Below are 21,818 nucleotides of genomic sequence, written 5' to 3'. Positions count from 1 at the left end.
CACCCGACATTCTTTCTGTAGATAGTTGCATCAACCTCCTTCTCCTGTTCTGACTTTGATGCTTTAAAGCCCGTATCCATAGGTATACGAACTGAAATACACTCCTTCATACCAGCTTCTTCTAGAATTTTAAGAGCATATCTGTTCTGACTCAATGCTATTCCATCACTATGTTGAATGACTTCGATGCCAAGATAGTATGTCAATTTCCCTAGATCACTCATTTCAAATTTTGAAGACATCTCCTCCTTAAACCCTTTTATGACATCCAAACTAGTCCCTGTAACAAATAAGTCATCAACATATACGGCTATAACAAGTAGATGCTCCTTGATTTCTTTTCGATAGACTGATGGCTCCTTTGAGCATTTCTTAAACTGTAATTCACCAAGAATATGATTCAACTTGTTGTTCCAAGTTCTCGGAGCTTGTCTCAGACCATATAGTGCTTTATTGAGCTTATATACTTTAGTCTCACTTCCTTTCTTCTCAAAACCTTCTGGTTGATTAACAAATACAGTCTCTTTAAGCTCTCCATGCAAAAAAGCTGTCTTAACATCTAAATGGTGTATCTCCCACCCGTGTGAGACTGCTAGATCAATGAGGAGTCTTATTTTTTCAATTCTTGCTATTGGAGCAAAGACTTCCTCAAAATCAACCCCATACTGCTGTACATATCCTTTTGCGACAAGACGAGCCTTATGTTTATTTATGCTTCCATCAGAATTCCTCTTGAGTTTAAAAACCCATTTTAAACCAATTGGTTTAGCTCCTGTAGGCAAATATACTAAATCCCATGTCTTATGTTTTTCTATGGAGCCAATCTCGTCTTCACAAGCTTGTATCCAATCTTTGCTTTTATTTGCTTCATAGAAAGTTCTTGGTTCATTATTCAAGCACAAGAACAAAGACTCTCCTTCTTCTTCAGCCATAAGAACATAATCCTCAAGATATTTGGGTTTAGTAATCTGTCTCTCAGTTCTTCTTAGTGCAGGTGGAGAGGGAATACTTGACTCTGTATTTTCATTATTTCCTTCATCATATCCTGTTTCTTCCCCTGAGTTATTGTCATTATCATCATCTGATACTTCATGATCTCGTGATTCTTGTTCTGTTTCTGCGTGCTCTGTTTCAACATTTGTTACATTTTCCCGAAGGCCATGATTCCCATAATCATGAAACGTAATAGAGAAGCTTCCGTCTCCATCTTTTGTCAAGTTATTATGCTTCCAGTTCCACCCCTTTGTTTCATCAAACACAACGTCTCTACTCACTACTACCTTTTGTGCTTGCGGGTCAAGTAGGCGATAAGCCTTAGAACCTGGTTCTATTCCCAAATGAACCAGCATTCTAGACCTATCATCAAGCTTTCTCAGTTGTTGCTTATCTATTTTCGCATATGCAATGCAGCCAAAAATTCTTATATGACCAACAATAGGCATTCCCGAAAACACTCATAAGGAGTTTTATCTTTAAGTGCACGTGTAGTGACTCTATTCAAAAGGTAAGTGGAGTGTCTAATGGCCTCACCCCACAGATGATTTGGCATATGCATGTGCTTCAAGATGCTTCTAGCCATTTCAAGTAAAGTTCTATTGCGTCTTTCTACCACTCCGTTCTGCTGTGGGGTGTATGGAGCTGTGAGGTGTCTTTTGATACCTGATTCTTCACAGAAAGAGTTGAACTCAGAAGATACAAATTCCCCTCCTCTATCTGTTCTAAATGTTTGTATCTTTTGTTCACACTCCTTTTCTACCAAACTCTTGAAGTTCGGAAATTTCTGAAATGCATCTCATTTTTCTTTAAGCAGTATGGTCCACATGTAACGAGAAAAATCATCGATAAGTACAAATATATACCTGTTTCCAGCGCTTGTACTCGGTGTTATTAGTCCACAAAGATCTCCATGAATTAGCTCAAGCTTCTTAGTTGCTCTGAATGTTGTTTCTTGAGGAAACACTTGTCTGGTCTGTTTTCCAAGTAAGCAAGAGCCACAAATTTCTTTCTGAATTGTGATACCTGGAACTCCTTGAACAAGTCCTTTATCTATCATATTTTTCAGAGTTACAAAGTTGATATGTCCCATTCTTGCATGCCAACGTTCTGAATCACTTACAGTTGTCAAGTACAAATTCTCTCTGTTTCTCAGTCCCATTCTGACTTTGTAGAGTCTGTTCTTGGATCTTTCTGCTTTGACTAATAGTTTTCCATCTGAATCAAGCATAGTTAAAAATTCTCCTTTCATTCTTATATCACAGCCAGATTCAGTAGCCTGTCCAAGGCTTATGATGTTGCTCTTTAAGTCGGGTATGAAGTATACTTCAGTCATTATTCTTGGCCTTCCATTTGCGTCAGTGAATGCTATAGTACCTTTACCTTTGATATCAATACGGGAATCATCTCCAAACCTTACTTTCCCAGAGATAGTTTCATCAAGTCGATCAAAATACCTTTTATCACCAGTCATATGGTTACTAGCACCATTATCTAGGTACCAACATTCTTCTCCATCAATGCTGGTTTCAAAGTTGCTTGGTACACAATGTTTCTCATTTAAGTAGACTACTTCATGCATCATGAGTTCATCAGCATTCTGTGTATCTTTATTTTCATTTTCTTGTGTCTCCTGTAACTTTAGCAACCTGTCTGGGCATTGTGAGGCAAAGTGACCGTTTTTATCACATCTAAAGCATGTTATTTGTGAGAGATCTCTTCCTCCGTTTCGACCACGTCCTCTACCTCTATAGAAACCTCTACCTCCTCGTCCTCTGTTTCTGTAGTCTCCATTGTAATTTGTTTCTGCATTAGTGTACATTAGTTTGTTCTGATCGTCTTGTGTATCTTCTTCATCATCAATACGATCTTCGTATGTTTTAAGACGTCCAACAATGTCTTCAAAGCTTGTGGTTTTAAGGTCTAAAACCTGTTCAAGAGTAGCCACAATATGGATGTATTTTTTTCGTGGAAGACTCTTGAGAAACTTCTTAACAAGTTTGGTTGATTCAATAGTTTCTCCTAGTGCAGCTGATTTTGAAGCTATCTCAGCTAGTTTTTCAGAGAATCCATCAATGGTTTCTGAATCCTTCATCTTAAGACGGTCGAATTCTGCCATCAAGGTTTGTAACCTTGCTTCTTTTACTCTTTCTGCTCCAACATGCTTGGCTTTAATTGCTGCCCATACCTTCTTTGCATAATCTATTTCACCAATCTGCAGAACCAGTGCCTCTGGTATTGACTGGAAGAGCAAGGCTAGGGCTATGTCATTCTTATCGTTATCAACAACGTTGGTCTCGATAACATCCCATGCTTTGTGTACACGAAGAGCGATCCTCATCTTCATGGCCTATACTGTGTAGTTTGTCGTGGTAAGCATAGGGCACTTGATCGATGAAGATCCTATTCCTTCTCCATCTTTCTTTCCCGTCGCTGATGAAGATCCTACTCCTTCTTCATCTTTCTTTCCCGTCGCAACCGCGAGTTCCGACATCTTCTCTGTTTACGATCCTCTTCTCTACAACCGCAAGTTTTAGCGCTCTGATACCAAATATAGTTTCAATGCTTAGATCAAGAACTCAAACAAAAGAATTGCTCTCTTTTATTTCTTTAGGAAATTCCTCAAACCTAAAGTTTTCTTAACCTCTCAAACTTCTCATACAACTCTTAAAGGATATTACAACTCAATATCTCTTTATATAAGAAAAACCCTCATGACCTAATCCTAACACGATTAGAATCTTCATTCAAGATTAACATAAATCTCTAGATAACTCCTAAAGATCTTCTCTTATCTCTTTACTAAACCGGTTACTTATGACTCAAGCAATCTCCCGGTTTAGTCTCATTCAAGCTTAAACCAACAACAATATCGCAAATTAAAGGTTGTGGAAGATTGTTGTCCCAAATGGTTCATCCATTCCTAGTTACTATAGTTGGCTAGTTGACTTGTATTAGTTTAATTTTGTTTTGTTTGTTTGATCCATATACAGTGGCAGATCTAGAATTAATTTCTAATGGGGTCAATATATGATACAAAGAAAAAATGAGGAATTTAAACATATTTTAATGGGGTCAATATAAAGAATTTAAGAATTTTAATGGGGTCAATATAAAGAATTTAAGAATATTTTCTAATTTACTCTTAATTTTTAATAGCAAATATGTTAAAATTCAAAAGTTGTTGGGGTCAAATGACACCACTACCACCAACGTACGTCCGCCACTGTCATATACATATACAGAAACCAGATCTTTTGTAAATAACAATGTTTCTTTTTGGAATAATAATTCACATTTTATCCCCCCAAAAAAATTGAAAATAAAAATCAAAGTTACGACTTACGAGAGCAATGCAAGTGTAAAATAGTGAAATTCAATTTTTTTTTTTTGTGAATTGATAATAGAATTTAAAGCTTCAATAATTTTGTTAAGACAGAGAGCATTGATTGCAGACGCGACATAACTGACATACAACATTTGCCACTACAGTGCACGTCTTCGGATTAATACTTACTATAATTCTACAGCGTTAGTATCATTGTATCAATATTACAATATATAAATAGGTTTAGTCGATTGTTTAAGATATTATTATAAATTCATATACACTCGTGCAAGTACAATCGAACCATTTAAAAATACAACACACTACTGTTTATTCACTTGGATGTTAATAATAAACAGAATGTGGAGATTTCTAATTCTAGTAAGCTGATATATTGACTTATGGGCCCAAAATGATTTTCCCAAAGGCCGAAAAAGCCCATTCATAAACTTGCCACGCGCGCAAGTTAGCTGACGTGTCTGGTATCGCCACGTGTGTGTTAAAAAAAGTGGTAAGAGACAAAACCCTTTGTACTCAACGGATCTGAGTGAATCCTGAAACTTTTTTGAGGATTTTCAAAATTGATTTGAACCAATCAATGGTTCTTGGATCCATGGATAATTTGAATTGAGATTGCCACGATAATCTGAATTGAGATATTTTGTTGTTTAGTAATGGCGATTAGGTTGACTCATAGTGTAATTCCAGTGAGCGTGAAGCTTGGAGCTCCGGCGAGAGTATCAGCTCGGAGTTCGTTACCGTTTAGCGTTGGAGATTGGCGTGGTGTTTCTACATTTTCTGGTGCTAGGCCGTCGTTGGTTTCTGCGAAGGTGAAACTGAGAGCAGAGAGTACTGAGGAGGATCCAGTTCCAATTGATGACGACGATTCTACTGATCAGCTCGTAAGTGTGGTGGAATTACATTTGGAAGATTCACTCGCTTGTGCCCAGAATTATGTGAATTCACTTTTTATTTGTTAGGTTGATGAAGAAATTGTGCATTTTGAAGAGCGTGATTTCTCCGGCACAGCGCGTGTTCCCGTATATGTTATGCTACCAGTGAGTCTTCTTCTTTCATTTTGTTGTTGTTTGGCTAGAGATGTGTCTTTGGTTGATTTGGTTGTTGAATGATATAGTTGGGAGTCATTGATATGAACTCCCAAGTGGTGGAACCGGAAGAGCTTTTGGATCAGTTAAGAACCTTGAAGTCAGTCGATGTTGATGGTGTTATGGTTGACTGCTGGTGGGGACTTGTCGAGGCTCATACACCACAGGTCTATAATTGGAGTGGTTACAAGAAACTTTTTCAGATGATTCGTGAGCTTGGACTTAAGATACAGGTATTAATGTAAACACTTTCCTCGTAATATATATGAGTTACTTACTTGAGATCAATGAGTCTCAATTCAGTTTAGTCAAAGATATGCATACTTGAGATGAACCGTTTCCATGTTCTTCACTTGAATTGACTACAGGTTGTTATGTCGTTTCACGAATGTGGAGGCAATGTTGGAGATGATGTGCATATACAACTCCCTGAGTGGGTTAGAGAAATTGGTCAAAGCAATCCTGACATCTACTTCACTGACAGAGCAGGCAGGCGTAACACTGAATGCCTTACTTGGGGAATTGACAAGCAACGGGTTTTAAGAGGACGGACTGCTCTGGAGGTATGGCTTTCTACTACTCTATGTTAAAAGAATCTGTAGCAAGTGTTTCCTCACTATATGATATCACTTGTTATCAGTAATCCCCCCAAAAAACAATTGTAGGTTTACTTTGATTACATGCGAAGCTTTCGGGTGGAATTTGATGAATTCTTTGAGGATAAAATCATCCCTGAAATTGAAGTTGGACTAGGTCCATGTGGGGAGCTGAGGTATCCTTCATACCCTGCACAATTTGGGTGGAGATATCCTGGTATTGGTGAATTCCAGGTAATCTCTTTGATGGATCATAAGCATATCCAAAATTACTTTCTATCTTCCATTGCTATTTTACTTACCGATTTATCTTCTTTGTTGTGCTGTCCTGTCTGCACAGTGTTATGATAAATATTTGATGAAGAGCCTAAAGGAGGCTGCAGAAGTAAGAGGCCACAGCTTTTGGGGTAGAGGACCTGATAACACAGAGACTTATAATTCAACACCTCATGGGACCGGATTTTTTCGCGATGGAGGCGATTATGACAGCTACTATGGTAGATTCTTTCTTAATTGGTACTCAAGAGTTCTGATTGACCATGGTGATCGTGTTCTTGCTATGGCAAATTTGGCTTTCGAAGGAACTTGCATCGCTGCAAAGGTAATAAAAGCTCTATTGATGGGGCAAGTGCACTATATTTTTCTGGCTTGTGCTGATAGAACCATTTTGTCTATCCATTTCTGGAAATTAGCTCTCAGGTATACACTGGTGGTATAAAACAGCTAGTCATGCTGCTGAACTCACTGCTGGCTTCTACAACTCCTCAAACCGTGATGGCTATGGTCCAATAGCTGCAATGTTCAAGAAACATGATGCTGCACTCAACTTCACATGTGTGGAGTTACGGACACTTGATCAACATGAAGATTTTCCAGAGGCTCTGGCAGATCCAGAAGGTCTAGTTTGGCAGGTAAAAACTTCTTCAACTTACACAAGTGATTGGCTTTAATTGGTTTAGGCCAAAATCTCAACTTGCCAAATTTTCTTTCATGTTAATTTTTTTCAGGTGCTGAATGCTGCTTGGGATGCTAGTATACCTGTTGCTAGTGAAAATGCTCTTCCTTGTTATGATAGAGAAGGTTACAACAAGATACTTGAAAACGCAAAGCCCCTTACCGATCCTGATGGTCGCCACCTTTCATGTTTCACTTACCTGAGGCTTAACCCAACACTGATGGAGTCTCAAAACTTCAAAGAGTTTGAGAGATTCGTCAAACGAATGCATGGTATAGCTTCCGTTTCATATTCTCCTAGTGGAATTTAGTGTTTTCTCAAGGTTTTATAATCTGGTGTTACTTTCACTTGCAGGTGAAGCCGTTCCGGATCTTGGTTTGGCTCCAGGGACACAAGAGACCAAACCCGAGTGAACATATTAGTACCTGGTTATAATAAGAACGTCTTGGCTTGGCTCATTAGATCCATGCTACTAAAAACACTCATTAGTACCTGGTTATAATAAGAACGTCTTGGCTTGGCTTTACCAATTCAGCGTAGCCATGTTGAATAAATTCAAAGCCAATATTGTAAAATTAGCTTGTAAAATGAACAGTGTATATAACAATATAGGTGTTATGTTCATTGATATTTCAGAAGAAATTGCTAGCAACATTACAGGCTATAACACAAAAAGAGCTCGAACAATGAAGAAAATCTTAATCTCTCAATAATGAATTTTCATCTACTTTGCTTCTCTGATTCTGTACCCTAGATCCTACATGTACAACACCTATACCACGATTTATAATGTTTCTTGACCACACAACAAAGCTGATGATTCATTTTTCTTGAAGATTATATGTTCTCTGTGGTCATTTACAGGAAAATGGCAATCTATGAATTGATCCCATTTTCTTCTCATTCCTTTGAAGGACCACCCGGACGGGGATCCTTCCATGCCTGATCCTGTAGAGCTTTCTCCTTCTTCTGTATCATGGAATGTTCCATAAGACGGTGATGGAGACATGGGGATGTTCAGAGAAGCTGCCTTCATTATAGCCGCTCTGTATTCTTCGTCATGATCCTCAACAATTGATTTCTGGCGCACAATTTTCTGCTCCACCGGAATTTGCATAACTTGGTCCTCTTCCAGCATTAACTGAAAAAGTTAACCACATTAAAAGTAGATTGCCAAAATTCACTCCATCTCCAAAAGCTGAAGCAGTCACAAGAAGCAAAGCACATTTCAAGGTACTCACCTCAAGAGCTCTCTGCGATTCCCTTTCAATCCAGATGATGGCGTGATCCGCTGTTGTATTACAGGAGAGAACAATCTGCTCAAATCTCCCATCAACTGGGACAGCTGTTCTTACAACAGGTGGATATCTTCCTAATCTGTACCAAGAGCATGGTTTTCACTTTGAAACCCGTCTTCGAGTTGACAAAACGATTTTGAAGCACATGATATACATAAAGTATAAATACCTCAAGGGCTTGCGCACGACGATGTGGTATAACCTACCAGGAGCATATAGACGCCTTGCATCTTTGAGCTTTTTCTCCTCGAATGTGAACGTATCTTTTAAACAAGTGAGACACAACAAGCATGGCAAGCTGAAGGTTTAAGATGTATAAAAGAGCATGAGATCTTTTTCATCTTCTAAACTTAGGCTTATAATAATATAAAAACTGCTTCTGAAATTCAAACTGTTTCATTACCAGATTATTGACTTGAAGACATTCTCCAGAGCTGTGGTAGTCCGAGGCAAGAAATCATCCTGGTTTATTCAGAGCAGCACGTAAAATGGATCAGAAGAGTCACCTAAGCGAGGCAATAGAAGCTGATTTATACAATCATCATACCTGTAGAACAATAGAGTTTATGACATCTGCATATGTCACTGCTAGATGGAGAGACATACATCTTGGAGGAGCAATAGCAAAACATCTTATCCTCTTTCTCTCTATGTTCCCCAACCTAGCACGGTTCTGAATGACGAATAAGACAAGCAAAGACACAACCCCTGCACCTAACGAATGGCCAACAAACGTCAAGGAATAGCTCGGGTTTGCCTCGAGTAACTCTCTTAGAACCACATGCTCCTCCTCAAAAACCCACATGGCCGCCTTTAACAACCCGTTATGTACATAACCTCCATCAAACTTAGTCTGTCCAAGTTTGTTATCAAGAAGAACAGCATAATCACACTCCTTAGCCAAATTCAGCCCTCTAATGGCCAAGACTACATCACCATTGTCATGATCCAAGTAGATCATGTAAGGCGTCACACGACCCTCAGTCTGGTCATAGTCTTTCTTGAGAATGACATGATTTGGGTCAAGCCCATAACCACCCGGAGGTGCCCACATAGGGTCATGGAGATTCTCCTCATAGACGGCTAAGATCAAGCGGCAGATCCTAGGGATTGGCTCAAACTCATCTGATGTAGCTAATCCCCAATTCTCACTCTCGTGACCTGCTGAGTATAAACATTTCTTCCACAGCCAATGGGCACAACCCAAGCAATAGACACATTCAAGTACGGGAACGCAACACAGTATCGACATGAGAACCTATGAAGCAAGCAAGCATTATATATAGAATTGGAGAATTATCTGGCGATGGGATCGGATTATTCCACCAGAAGAACACACTGACACGAGATTAGTCAGTGTGGATCAAGAGGCTCTAAGAATAAAGACAGAATCATAAGCTGGTCGGATCAAGCTGAGTTCCAGGAGTTGTGTCTGAAACCATCACGAACAACTAACTGTAAGAAAAAAAAAAAGAAGAATTTATAACAATCAAGTGATTTCAATCATTTCTGTTGGCGCTGAAGAAGACACGAATTAGAGAGAGAAGACAACGAGTTGAATTTGTTATCTACGAAAAATTCAAGTCAAACACAGTTCGTCAGACGAAACAATGAAAGAGAGTTGTGAGAAGAATCTACTTACCATAGATGCTCGAAAGATTCCTCGAGACCAGCGGAGAAAGACGTGCAATGTAGAGAAATTCGTCTTCGGAAGGTGTCGGGTCGGGTCGGGTCTAGAAGAAACTTTTGTTTTGCGTATGGGCTTTTAGCTATAGGCCCATTCCATTTGTCAGTACTCTTGGGACATGTTTAACACGTTTTTCCAATTGCATCTGAGCGGTGTCCACAGACTCTATCGTATACCCAAGGGTACTGGATAATTACCTCGTTGCATTTTTTTTATGATTGAATTTTCCGGCCAACTTTTCTACACAGTCATCATGAACACTGAATCAGGTATTCCGATATTTCTTTCCTTTGTTCTATTCTGAGAGTTCTTTTCACGATTCGGATGATTTTTCATATGGTTGGTAGTTGTCGAGTTCCTTGGGAATGTACCCTTGTTGCAGCGGTTACCTAGTTCTTCTCTGAAGAGAATCGCTGAAGTTGTTGTCTTCAAACGTTATGGTCAGTTGTGATTCTGGGATTTTGATTTTGTTCTCATCTCCAAGTCAATTTGATTGAGAATTTCGTTTTTTTTTTTAATCTGTGTTCTTGAATGTAAGCACTTAACTTAAGCAGTGAGTGATTTTTGAGACATGGGTGATGTTTTTCCATTATGTGATTTTTTCTTTGGCTATGTGCTTCACAGAGAGAGGTGATTATGTGGTTCGTAAAAATCAGGATGTGGATGGAGTTTATTTTCTCTTGGAAGGACAGGTGAGGAGCTGTGTCACGTTACTTCTGTGTTATCTCCATAAGAAGATAGATAGACTAAGGCTATTGCAAAGGGTTATTTAACTATTTTTCTTTTGTTTGCAGGCTCAGGTTCTGAGATCAGCTGGAGAGGAAGACTCTCAACAGTTCCTTTTGAAACGATTTGATTTCTTCGGCCCTGGTGAGATGATGTCTCTTTCAATACTGACCATTCTTCAGTTTCAGTGTGTTAATTTTGTTCTGGCAAGTTTGCCTCCGTGATTCAATACTCTTCAATTAATTCCTTTACAGGTATTTTTGGGGATGTTTACTCAGCAGATGTTGTTGCAGTCTCAGAGGTCTTTGCGATAAATTCTTTCTTCTTTCCTTAGGGGGCATTGGTTTCCTTGAGCTTATGCTATGCTAACGGTAATATCATACTGATTACTGTTTTTATTTCTCTTCTTGCAGCTCACCTGTTTACTGTTCATGTCTGATCATCGTGCTTTGCTTGAGACAAAGTCAGTCTCGGATTCAGATAACCAACCCTGTCTTGTGGAACACATATTGTATCTAGAACCATTAGATGTACGAATCTCCCCCAACTGCCCTTCGTTTTGTTCCATTTCAGTTCTTATGCTCGGAATTCTAGCCATTCACGTTTACCATTATCTGGAATCAGAATTATAGCATTCTTTCTTTCACATTTCTACAAATTTATGTTCGCCTCGTACTACATTCTCTGCCAGTAAATTCGAAGAATCTCATATTTTTTGTACTTCTTTCTTGTAGTTGAATGTATTTCGGGGGTTCACTCCACCCAATGCTCCAACCTATGGAAAGGTTTATGGAGGGCAGTTAGTTGGACAGGTATGAAATTTACTCATGTATTTGCTGATCATCCATTTGTATATATAGCTTGTTATGTGCTATTTATATCAGGCAATGGAAATAACTTGTAATCACTGCAACTGCCTATGCTTCACAGGCACTCGCCGCAGCATCAAAAACTGTTGAAAATATGAAGATAGTCCATAATTTACATTCCTATTTCCTTCTTGTTGGAGAGATAAATAGTAAGGGCATAGTTTCAATGCGCTTTTTGCAAGCAAGCAATTGCTTTTCCTCCTACCTTAAAACAGCAGGACCTCATGCATATGTTACACTTTGCAAATTCTCTTATTTTGCTACTCTTGCAGTTCCCATCATATTTGAAGTTATCCGCTTACGTGACGGCAACAACTTTGCCACCAGAAGAGTAGATGCTAGACAGAAAGGAAAAACCATATTCATCTTGTTCGCGTCATTTCAGGTTTCATGTTATATTCCTGAAATATTTCGTTACGAATCTTTATGCTTCTCTTACAATGTCATCATGAGTGAATAGCCTTCCACGCTTAAACACAACGTTAACGCACCTTGTAGCTTCGTTTTTTTCTTTCGTTTTACAGAGAAAGCAACAAGGTTTTATTCACCAGGAGTCGATCATGCCTCATACACCAGCTCCTGAAATGGTAAATCATTTCTCCTACTTTAAGGCTTATAATGAATTGCGATGGTTGCCATTTAAATCCCTATATACTGCAGCTTCTACCAAGGGAGGAGATGCTTGAGCGGCGTATAACTGACCCTCTTCTACCTAGGTAAGTGTAAGTATTTTGCCAGACCAATTATCCCAAGAGCTCAGAGTTATAATTGTTTCTTCATTTCAGGGATTACCGAAACAAAGTTGCAATTGAAATTAATGCTTCATTCCCTATAGATATTCGATTTTGTGAGCCAAATTATTCTACAGAACAGACAAAGTCTCCTCCAAGGTTAACCTAGTTGTCTAACTCCTGAATAAATCAATTTTTTGTTGTTTACTACTATCGAGCGTATTTCATTTTGTCACTCTTTAAACATTTAGTACTCAATTTTTTTGTGGTTACTGATAAAAACTAACCATTTCTTTCTTAAAATCATCTTGCAGACTGAAATATTGGTTTAGAGCAAAGGGAAAACTTTCTGATGCTGATCAAGCTTTGCACAGGTGAGCAACTCTACTTCAGTGGTATTAAACTGAAAGCCGCCTAAAAACTTGGTACTTATTCATATCTAGATTATTTGAATTGTAATGTTCACCTTTTAACATTCTAAGGAGTTCATCTATCAGGGATATTTAAGTACACCGATTGATATAGTTGAAATGTAATCCAGATTATCTTAACATTGACAACTTGGGCGTTTATTTGGACATATATATCATGTGTCTTGCAGTCTTTCTGATTGTCTTACGCCCGCCATTGTTACACAGATGTGTGGTTGCGTATGCTTCAGATTTGATATTCGCCTCTATCAGTTTAAACCCTCACCGCAGAGAGGGCATGAGTGTAGCTGCTCTTAGCCTGGACCACTCGTAAGCTTTTTCTTTTCTTTTAGCCAAGTTTGAGTTTGTATCATTCTCCATAACATATGTACAAACCATGTAATTCACATATGTACACGCTGGCGCACACATAATGACAGACCTGCTCGATCGTCTAATATCTTGGTTTTACCATCTCCAAAACCAATGCCTCAAGTAAATGTTTGTTACTTAAAATGTCCCTTTGCAGGATGTGGTTCCACCGACCTCTAAGAGCTGATGATTGGTTGTTGTTTGTGGTAAGAAAAGCTCATGGTTTTTTTTTTCTTGTGAAGAATACGAGAAGTTTTTCTAAGGAAAAGTTATTACTGATAGAAAACCAAATGTTTGTTTAGGTAAACTGAAACTCAAATTGCTTAAAACATTTTGCGCAACTTTGAGTTGTTTTGGAGAGCCAGAAACCGTATATATCAATATGGTGCATCTTTGATCTGAAGACCCCTGTCATGCTGGTCCAGCATGACAATTAGGAACATTAACAACTATAAACTTGCTTGTTTAGCTGATATTCATTACAAGTTTATAAATCTACCACATCAGTACCACTTAGGGATTTTTATCTTCGTGTTTACATTTACATGGTAAATGAAGTAAACCACAACATATTTATTTTCAAAGATGTGACTGAATCCTCTAGAAATGAAAACTTTGAACAAGACAAATATACTTACACAATTTTCGTTATGCAGATAGTGAGTCCAATCGCGTCCGAAAGCCGCGGTTTTGCCACTGGCAAAATGTTCAACAGAAAGGGAGAGGTACGTTGTTGCACCGAAGAAGAATGAAGTATCTAATGTAGTTTTTGAAGCTCCCATTAAGCATCAAATAGAGCTAGTTGAATGCCAAAATAGAGCTCGTGTTCTTTTCAAGCGTAAAGAAGTAAAAATACATATAGTTTGTGTGTGCAGCTGGTGGTATCATTGACGCAAGAAGCTGTGCTAAGAGAAGCTGTGACTATAAAGCCCTCCTTCGGCGCGAAGCTCTGAAGTCATAGTATTGATAGTGAGAAAATGGCTGCATCTATTATACCTCACGGTCACATTCCAAAGAGTCGTCAGGAAGTACATCTACAAATGGTTTTTGATTTCACAATTATTTTTCCCCTCTAAAAGGGTCTACACATGTTTTGTTTGTTTGTTGTAAAACCCCGATAAATAATGATTTCAACAATAATGGAAGAGCAAATTGGGTGGATTAACGACGTCGTTTTAGCAGAGAAACCTCTTATAACGTTATTATAGCAGTCCCAGTCTTGAAGACGCTCCTCAATTTTGAAAAAGAAACCTCTGTAGTCGCTCTCTTCTGAGTTATCGGAGAACCACAAATCTCGACTCTGTAGATGGAATCCATGGGTCTAGATCCGGAACTTGAGATGGATGAAGGAGATCTGGAGAAATTGGAGTCAGATGTGAAGCAGATGGCGAAGAAGATATCCGAGTACAGGCAAACCCTACCGGATCATCTCAGGAACACCCTTGATTCTGCGCTTTCTTCTCACATACCCGTTTTCCCCAACATCGATTCCGGGTCGGATCCTCTGCCGTCTCCGTGCCTCACTATCGCAGGCAGGTTCCTTCTTTTCTTTTTTGGTTTCTGCCAAATCAACTTTTTGGTTATAAGCAGGTCTAAATCAATGTAGGGCTTATTCTTGAAAATTGCGTGTCTTTTGTCTTCACCATTTGATTAGAGGTCTGTATTTTGGTATTTTGGCTGTGTGCATTGATGCTCAAAATGGATAATCTTTTGTAGAGTCAAATATGAGAGTAATGGCTTGTTATGATGAATCAACAACACTCACTACAACTTGGCAAGGTTTTAGCTAAAAGCTAGAGTCTTTTTGTTGTTTGCGTCTTTATATGCTATGTTCCCAACGCTAGTTCATAAGAAACTTTGTTTTGAACAACTTGTCACATAAGAGCTTGCAGTTATTCTTGTCTTCTTCTTCGTCTCTTATCAGTATGCTATATCAACCAGTCTGCTGTGTCAGAAAATAAGCACAGAATAATCTTGTAGTTCATAAGAGACTTTGTTTGAGAATGGTTCATAATAAACACAAGAGCCTGCACTGATCTTTCCTCTCATATCAGTTTACTGTATTAACCAATCTTTGGTAATGCAGAAGCACAAGTACCTGTTGTGTTGGGAACTGAAGAGCAAGACTCTGGAGAGAAATGGATTCAGCTCAAGGAAAGAATGTCGAGAAACGCTGCGAATATACCTAAAGTTGTAAAGAGAATGCGAGAATGTATAGAGAGTATCGACAAACTCGATTCTTTAGACATTACCATTCACCCGGCATTCAGAAGGCGAAGAATTAACTGACTATTTCTCCTTCAGGCTGAGGCTCTACATAGTAGTATTTCTTAGGAAAGACATGTGCTGATTTGTTAATATGTAATTCTAGATTAGATTGATCTGGCATGTACATTGGTGTCTGACTGGGTTTGCTTCAAAAACATCATCTTTGATTGTGCAACTAGTATGGAAGAGATTAAGACTTGGAAAAAAGTCAAAGTAACCTTTGTTGTTGATCACACAAAAGTAGATTGATTAATTGACATAGATTTCTAGCTACATGTTTCATTTAGCATTGTCAGATTGTTCTTTCCCAGATGGCCCTCCCTTTGGTCCAAAGATGAATTGCTTGACAGAATCTTGTGCTGATAATATCTTCCTTTTGATCTGCAAATACGCAAAATACCATTTAGGTAAAGCATCTCAAGACTCAAAACACCCACCCATGTTCGATAACTAACATGAACAGATGTTCCAAAAACAACTAAACCTGAAGTCACCAAAATCTCAACCAGAAATCTCATTGACGAATATAAATGCTAAGAATCACCCTAAATCGATCTTCTGATTCCAATTTGTTAAAAACTAATCAGCTAACCAGATAGATATTCAAGGAAAAAATGGGAACTAACGGGATCAAGAACGTTGGGTTCGGGACCGTAATCGCCAGTTAAGAGAAAGTAGGAAGCAACAGCAGTCGCCACCATTGTCGTTCTTCTCACCACTTTATCGGTTTGAGGATTCATTTCTTCGTCTCAGCAGCAGCAAACATTCATCTCCTAGTTTATTATAGGCGAAGTTGACAGTTTCGGTGCCGTTTTTATGTTTTGCTCAGAGACTGCAATACATGCTTTCTTCTTTTAAACGACACAGCGTACGACTTGATTAAGCACAAACGACAACCATAATCTATATTCCATTGCTTCGCTTCAGGCCGTTTTAACTAGGCCTCGGCTTTCGGTTAACCGTTCGATTATCGGTTGGGTCTATTCGGTTTCGGTTATTTTGGTTTCAAAATTTAGTATCCATTCAGATATTTTGAAATTTCGGTTCGGTTTCGGTTCGGTTCCGGGTCTTTCGGTTTTAAAATTTAGTATCCATTCGGTTATTTTGCCTAGGAAATTTTCGGATATTTCGGTTATTTTTGAGTATTTTCGGATATTTTTGGATATATATCGGTTATTTTCGAGTATTTTTACTATTTTTATATATTTTTCAAGTATTTTTGATTATTTGGTCTATAAATAACTAATTATTTTGAAAATATAATTGTATTTCGGGTATTTCGGTTATCCGAAATATTTCGGTTCGGTACCGATTCGGTTACGGTTATTTCGGTTATAGAATTTAGTATCCATTCGGTTATTTTCAAATTTTCAGTTCGGTTCGGTTCAATTTTTTTGTTTCGGTTTCAGTTCGGTACAGTCGGTTCGGTTTATTTGACCAGGCCTAGTTTTAACTCCCTAATTTAAAGTATCCGGCCCATTTATATCAATTTTTCTATTTAGTTTACGCCCATTTAAGAGCACATGAAACTGCTTGCCGTTTTTATGTTCAATACAGAGACTGCATTACGTGTGTGTGTTCTTAGAGCCTAGGAGAGTAACAATTTTGTGATAACATTAGTTGATAAAGTGTTTCAACAACATTATATAGGAAAGTAAAAAAATTTATTTAAAACATTACAATAATAATATCCAATTTTGAGAAACTTTTTTCTGGTTAAGACCTTGTTATTAAATGATATAGTTTAGACTATACTTTTAAATATATTAACAATAAATCCAAAAATATAATATAATCTCGATTTTACTTTATTTTCTTTTTAAATGAGAAAAATAAGTACATAATAATATAACCATTACCATCTATTTAAGCTGGTATTATTCACTTATTATTCAGTCATTGATATTAATTTTAAGAATCTATTTGTGTGGATTTTGATTCTAATAATTATAAATGACTTAAAATACAAAGATTTTAAAAGTTTTAAAATTTTTGAATAACATTGGATTTTAATAAAATAATTGAAATCTTAAATAAATAACACCAAACTTTAAAATCTACTCTCTCTGTTCCTAGAAGATTGATGTCGTTCTAGTGATTTGGGTTTGTTCCACAAAGATTGATTTTCTAAGTTTTTTATTTTATTAATTAATATTTATAAATCGTAGACTTCAATACGTAATGATTAACTATTTCATATTACTATTGGTTCAAAATTATTAAAAGAATGTTTAATTTTAAAAAATGATTGACAAATAATTAAACAATGATTGTTTCTTAGGGGCTTTTGCAAAAATGACACTTTTTAATGCCACTTTTCAAAAATACCCTTTTTAAAAACCTTATAAAAAATGCTCTTAAAAATATAAGATTTACCCAAATATGTATGTGATATTATTAAAACATACACAAACTACATTTCTATGTATCTAAAATCTTATAAATATTTTATAAATACCTTATAAATGCATTTTAAATACCTTTAAAAACCTTTAAAATATCTTGTAAAACCTTTGAAAAACCTTAAAACTCCTTTAAAATAACTTGTAAAACCTTTAAAAACACCTTATAAAACCTTATAAATACTTGGATCGAGTCTTCAAGTAGTAGTTACAATCCATAAGTACCTTATAAACCTAATAAAACTTTATAAAAATTTCAGATTTAAAAAGGGACATTTTTGAAAATGGACATCTAAAAGGAGCATCTTTGAAAAGAGGCACACCAAAAGGGGTATTTTTAACAATTTCCCTTCTTAATATATGTGAAAACTCTAAAACATCAATCTTTTGGAAACAAGAGAGTATCATACATGATTTACAAATATAAGATCCAATAACATAATCATATTTTAAAGCACGATTTAGAATTATTAATTGAATAACATTGAATTAATGTTGGATTTCAATTCTATTAAAATTCATGATTTTTTAACAACACCCCTATTTTTTTTTTTCAGTTGACTCAAACGAATAGCAACAGAAATTAATTCACTAGACCGAATTTGCAAATGTATACACTATAATAACAAATTAGATAAAAACCATAATAAACCAAATCAGTCAGGATATGTTTGCTAAAATGTCGAGTCGTAACCTAACTAAAACGTAACCAAAACGGAGGCACAAGACCGGATTTAGTAGTGTCAGATTTGTTTGGCAGAATCCTAACGGAGAAATTGACAATCCCGTTTCTTCGGCCTTGTTCGTCCCACAATCTGTAACTCAGACAGTGCATAAATCCCTCCGGCGCATATCCTCCAGTAAATTCCTTTACCGGCACACGTGCCGTTCCCACGTGCTTATCCTTCCCTGAACTCCGGTAATATACCTGCACGTACATCACGCTCGTCGGTTCTTTCTCCGACGAAAACTCCGTCTCTAGCTTGTCCTCCCACATCGGATGATTCCCACCTACCTCGTCGAGACTCGTTCTCAATGGCTGTTTCCAATAATTCCCTGCCATGTTGAAGGCAACGAAGGCGTTCTTATCCACCGGTTTTCTACCGTCGACGAGATCTTCCGCCGATATGGCCGTGATTTGGATTTTACGAGTCATTCTATTGCTTAGCACGCTGAAACACAGAGAATGATGAATTTCACGAGACACTAATAGATTGTGTTTCCTTTTTCTTTTCACGAGAGGAACTTGTATACTTATATTAGGGTTTTTCAAAACTTTCTTTTCGGATTAGGAAATTAGGAAGGTGATGAGAAATTACGTACATAGAAGGAGAAGCTTCCGTCTTCCTTCTTGATTATTATGCTATTAATATCGGAATCAGAATAAATTAAATACTACCACTATCAAAGCCTAAAATTTTGGGAAAATAATTAAAACTAGATTTCACATCAAACCTATGTTTACTTGTACATCAAGAAAAATAAAGCAAAGTTTAAAGAGTTAATTAAACTTTATGATTCCAAGAACGAAAGCTAAAAAGGAACTCAAAAGCGCTTTCTTGTCACAGAAAGTCAAAATCTAAACGCCTCTCCAAGGGTTTTGAGCCAGAGCAAGTGTTGCGTCTGTATTTGGATGAAATTGACTGCTTTTCCTCGCTTGACATGTGACTTCGAGCATCTATTTGAAACGGCGTGTCGTCTTTTTGTCTGAGCCGTTTCAAACCTGAAGCTGGTGAGCTTCTTTTGGAGATAATGGAGGGTGTGTTGAAAGTACTCGCAGCCATCCTCAGTCTCTCTTGCATCTCCTTCACTTCCTTTACGCACACATTATCGTTGTTGCTGCTCTGTGGAGTTTCTACACTCTCTGATACTTTTACATGAGGACTTGTTATTAACATGTGATGATTAATTGTAGAATATGTCGTCCAATGAAATATTTCAGCCTTACCATTGAGTCTTGACCAATCTGATTCTACTGATGATGAGACTGATTCTTCTCCTCTAAGAGAGCTTGTGGATGAAGGCGTGTTCCTCCAATTCATAAGTCCTAAAGTTAACTCCAAGGAATCTCTTTGAGGACTCTTTTCAGCTTCCTTGATTTGAAATGTTATGCAACTCTCGGCCATCGTGTTGCTTTGATTGAAAAAGTTGTATTCATGTCTACAACTATTGATGACACCAGAGAAGAGGTTACTAGGAAACTGCTTCAATCTCTTCTTAACTGAGCAGTTCCAGTGGTTCTTAATATTATTCTCTGTCCTGTGAGTTTCCATGCATGATCAATATTTTAGAGAACAAACAAATTATCAGAACAAAGAGGTTAAATCCACAACAATATTTTCAAAGTTTTTAAGACAAACCTTCCAGACAAGAGCTTGGCAATCTCTGCCCACTTATTGCCATGTTCTCTTTGCGCTTGAACGAGAATTAATTCCTCTTCTCTAGTCCATGGAGTTTTTCTAATAGTCGGATTTAAATGATTATGCCACCTAAGACATAACAAAAAGTAACCAGATTTATGGGCAAAATGTGGTCTGATATATCTAGTTCACAAACCAAATGTAAAAAGAAAAACAAATGTAAAAGACCTTTCACGACATTGCTTGCCGATGCGACCAGGGAGTTGTTTTGCAATTTTCGACCATTGAGGCTTATCTTTCTCCATATATTCCTTAACCAATTCACTTAAGAGATCATCTTCCTGAATAGCATGCAAGATATATATATATATGATCACTCAATAATGAAACAACATAGCAAATATATCAAGAAGGGAATCAAAAGTTACATATTTTCTCCAAGCTCCTTTGTTGAGGTCTGGATGAAGAACTTTTAGCCAACGGTGCTGACATTGAACATCATTCCTCCTCTTCTCTTTCCGCTTGGGAAGACATTCAGCTAAACCAAAAACAAGTGTAACAAACTATATAATATATGTGTATATTGATATTAAGGAAACAATCAAAATATTATTTACCAATTTTTTTCCAGTTCTTCTCCTCGTACATTTGCACAGCTTTCGTCAAAATTTTGTCCTATAGATGATGGAAATAAGATTTCAATCACAAAAACATGAAAATTGCAAAAAAAAAACAAGAAAGAACAAGAGCTACGTACCTCTTCGGATGTCCATCCTCCTTTAGTTGATCTTCGGGTCGGACCACTCACTCTTCTGTATCTTTAACCACAAAACAAACATCAAAAAGCAATCATAAGATCAAGCCCCAATGACAAATAAACATATACATAAACTGATCATAATTTTCCCAAAATTATTTCATCTCCAATCTTAATCACATATTACACCATCAAAACCTCAATCACATATATAAGACCTCTAAATTCATCAAGTTGCAACAATTATACACCAAATTACAGAATTAAGGAGCGAAAAAGGTTGATTAAGGGACAGAAGCAAAACACATAAATCTAGTAATATGCAAAAAAAAAAAATACGAGTGTGTATAGACTTTTCGTAACTCGCATACAAAATTAAGTTCCGTATATTCCATGGCCATCCATGAATTTGTCAGGTCCACGTTACTACGAGAAAAATAAGGTGAGGACTTTTTTTTTTATTTTTAAGAGACGGAGGAAGAGAAACATACCCTTGAGAAGAGTTATCAATTGCAAAAGTAGGAATAACGTTGTTGTTGTTATCAGATTCGGACTCGGATCGATTCAAATCAAAAGGTTCTGTCATAATTCCTCAAGAAATTGATAAAACCCTAATTAAACCCTAGTTAACAGCCACATCTTAACGAGAATATATCGAAGAAACTAACTACATATCTATTTTAAACTATAACTCAAACTAAGAAGAAATTTCAATCGCAAAAAATCCTAATCTATGAGAGGAAGACTTGAAATCGCTGTGGCCTGAGTAGAAGCAGGAGAGACTCAAAAGGGTTTTTCTGTTTAGTAACGGCTACCCAAAAAATCTTTTTATGCATAAACAAGGAGATACACTAGGTCCGTTTTTCTCTCTACATTTTTCATAATAATATTTTTTTTTTTACTTTTTCTTAGAAAACGTTTTTTTTATGAGAATAAAATCCAACATTATCTTTTTGATAA

General features: G+C 37.1%; 6 protein-coding genes across 14 annotated transcripts; 3 read left to right on the top strand and 3 right to left on the bottom strand.

Moving 5' to 3' along the window:
- Positions 1–4,881: 4,881 nt before the first annotated feature.
- Positions 4,882–7,630, top strand: LOC9309018 (beta-amylase 2, chloroplastic). Its single transcript, XM_021023882.1, has 9 exons — positions 4,882–5,223; positions 5,302–5,379; positions 5,457–5,660; positions 5,796–5,990; positions 6,093–6,257; positions 6,364–6,624; positions 6,716–6,934; positions 7,031–7,250; positions 7,333–7,630. Exons 1-9 carry the CDS (start codon positions 4,996–4,998, stop codon positions 7,389–7,391), a joined length of 1,629 nt encoding a protein of 542 aa, XP_020879541.1. The 5' UTR covers positions 4,882–4,995; the 3' UTR covers positions 7,392–7,630.
- Positions 7,590–10,027, bottom strand: LOC9311091. The gene is made up of 6 exons (XM_002872902.2): positions 9,919–10,027; positions 8,824–9,731; positions 8,680–8,738; positions 8,446–8,574; positions 8,220–8,355; positions 7,590–8,119 (listed from the first exon to the last, which is right to left on the bottom strand). Exons 2-6 carry the CDS (start codon positions 9,526–9,528, stop codon positions 7,763–7,765), a joined length of 1,386 nt encoding a protein of 461 aa, XP_002872948.1. The 5' UTR covers positions 9,529–9,731; positions 9,919–10,027; the 3' UTR covers positions 7,590–7,762.
- Positions 10,028–10,122: 95 nt separating this feature from the next.
- LOC9311090 (acyl-CoA thioesterase 2) lies at positions 10,123–14,239 on the top strand. Of its 4 annotated transcripts, none has more exons than XR_002331565.1 (17): positions 10,123–10,232; positions 10,311–10,403; positions 10,588–10,655; positions 10,758–10,833; positions 10,944–10,990; positions 11,103–11,219; positions 11,424–11,501; positions 11,620–11,707; positions 11,831–11,943; positions 12,083–12,145; positions 12,219–12,274; positions 12,344–12,448; positions 12,604–12,663; positions 12,891–13,029; positions 13,229–13,277; positions 13,728–13,796; positions 13,947–14,236. XR_002331565.1 is itself a non-coding variant. In XM_002874977.2 (17 exons), the coding sequence occupies exons 1-17, from the start codon at positions 10,178–10,180 to the stop codon at positions 14,022–14,024; spliced, it is 1,317 nt and encodes a 438-aa protein (XP_002875023.2). In that variant the 5' UTR covers positions 10,123–10,177; the 3' UTR covers positions 14,025–14,239. The 4 variants fall into 4 exon arrangements, 3 of the variants coding, with proteins under 3 accessions (XP_002875023.2, XP_020879542.1, XP_020879543.1); XM_002874977.2 differs by having other exon boundaries at positions 12,928–13,029; positions 13,947–14,239; XM_021023883.1 differs by having other exon boundaries at positions 12,928–13,029; positions 13,934–14,236.
- Positions 14,240–14,293: 54 nt separating this feature from the next.
- LOC9309017 lies at positions 14,294–15,556 on the top strand. 2 transcript variants are annotated; one of them, XM_021023885.1, is made up of 3 exons: positions 14,337–14,603; positions 14,788–14,850; positions 15,158–15,556. In XM_021023885.1, exons 1-3 carry the CDS (start codon positions 14,378–14,380, stop codon positions 15,358–15,360), a joined length of 492 nt encoding a protein of 163 aa, XP_020879544.1. In that variant the 5' UTR covers positions 14,337–14,377; the 3' UTR covers positions 15,361–15,556. The 2 variants fall into 2 exon arrangements, with proteins under 2 accessions (XP_020879545.1, XP_020879544.1); XM_021023886.1 differs by lacking the exon at positions 14,788–14,850 and having other exon boundaries at positions 14,294–14,603; positions 15,158–15,546.
- Positions 15,514–16,175, bottom strand: LOC9309016. The gene is made up of 2 exons (XM_002872901.2): positions 15,966–16,175; positions 15,514–15,720 (listed from the first exon to the last, which is right to left on the bottom strand). The coding sequence occupies exons 1-2, from the start codon at positions 16,077–16,079 to the stop codon at positions 15,619–15,621; spliced, it is 216 nt and encodes a 71-aa protein (XP_002872947.1). The 5' UTR covers positions 16,080–16,175; the 3' UTR covers positions 15,514–15,618.
- A 2,153-nt stretch (positions 16,176–18,328) lies between these two features.
- On the bottom strand, positions 18,329–21,758 carry LOC9309014 (transcription factor MYB3R-2). 5 transcript variants are annotated; one of them, XM_021022411.1, is made up of 9 exons: positions 21,350–21,758; positions 20,859–20,913; positions 20,719–20,776; positions 20,530–20,639; positions 20,330–20,442; positions 20,102–20,230; positions 19,690–20,000; positions 19,308–19,605; positions 18,329–18,556 (listed from the first exon to the last, which is right to left on the bottom strand). In XM_021022411.1, exons 1-9 carry the CDS (start codon positions 21,442–21,444, stop codon positions 18,436–18,438), a joined length of 1,290 nt encoding a protein of 429 aa, XP_020878070.1. In that variant the 5' UTR covers positions 21,445–21,758; the 3' UTR covers positions 18,329–18,435. The 5 variants fall into 5 exon arrangements, with proteins under 5 accessions (XP_020878070.1, XP_020878068.1, XP_020878065.1 ...); XM_021022409.1 differs by lacking the exon at positions 18,329–18,556 and having other exon boundaries at positions 19,168–19,611; positions 21,350–21,756; XM_021022406.1 differs by lacking the exon at positions 18,329–18,556 and having other exon boundaries at positions 19,168–19,611; positions 20,859–20,919; positions 21,350–21,755.
- Positions 21,759–21,818: the final 60 nt, after the last annotated feature.

Source organism: Arabidopsis lyrata (assembly GCF_000004255.2).
Source record: "Arabidopsis lyrata subsp. lyrata unplaced genomic scaffold ARALYscaffold_6, whole genome shotgun sequence".
Classification (NCBI taxonomy): Eukaryota; Viridiplantae; Streptophyta; class Magnoliopsida; order Brassicales; family Brassicaceae; genus Arabidopsis; species Arabidopsis lyrata.
This window is presented reverse-complemented; position numbering and strand designations above follow the sequence as displayed.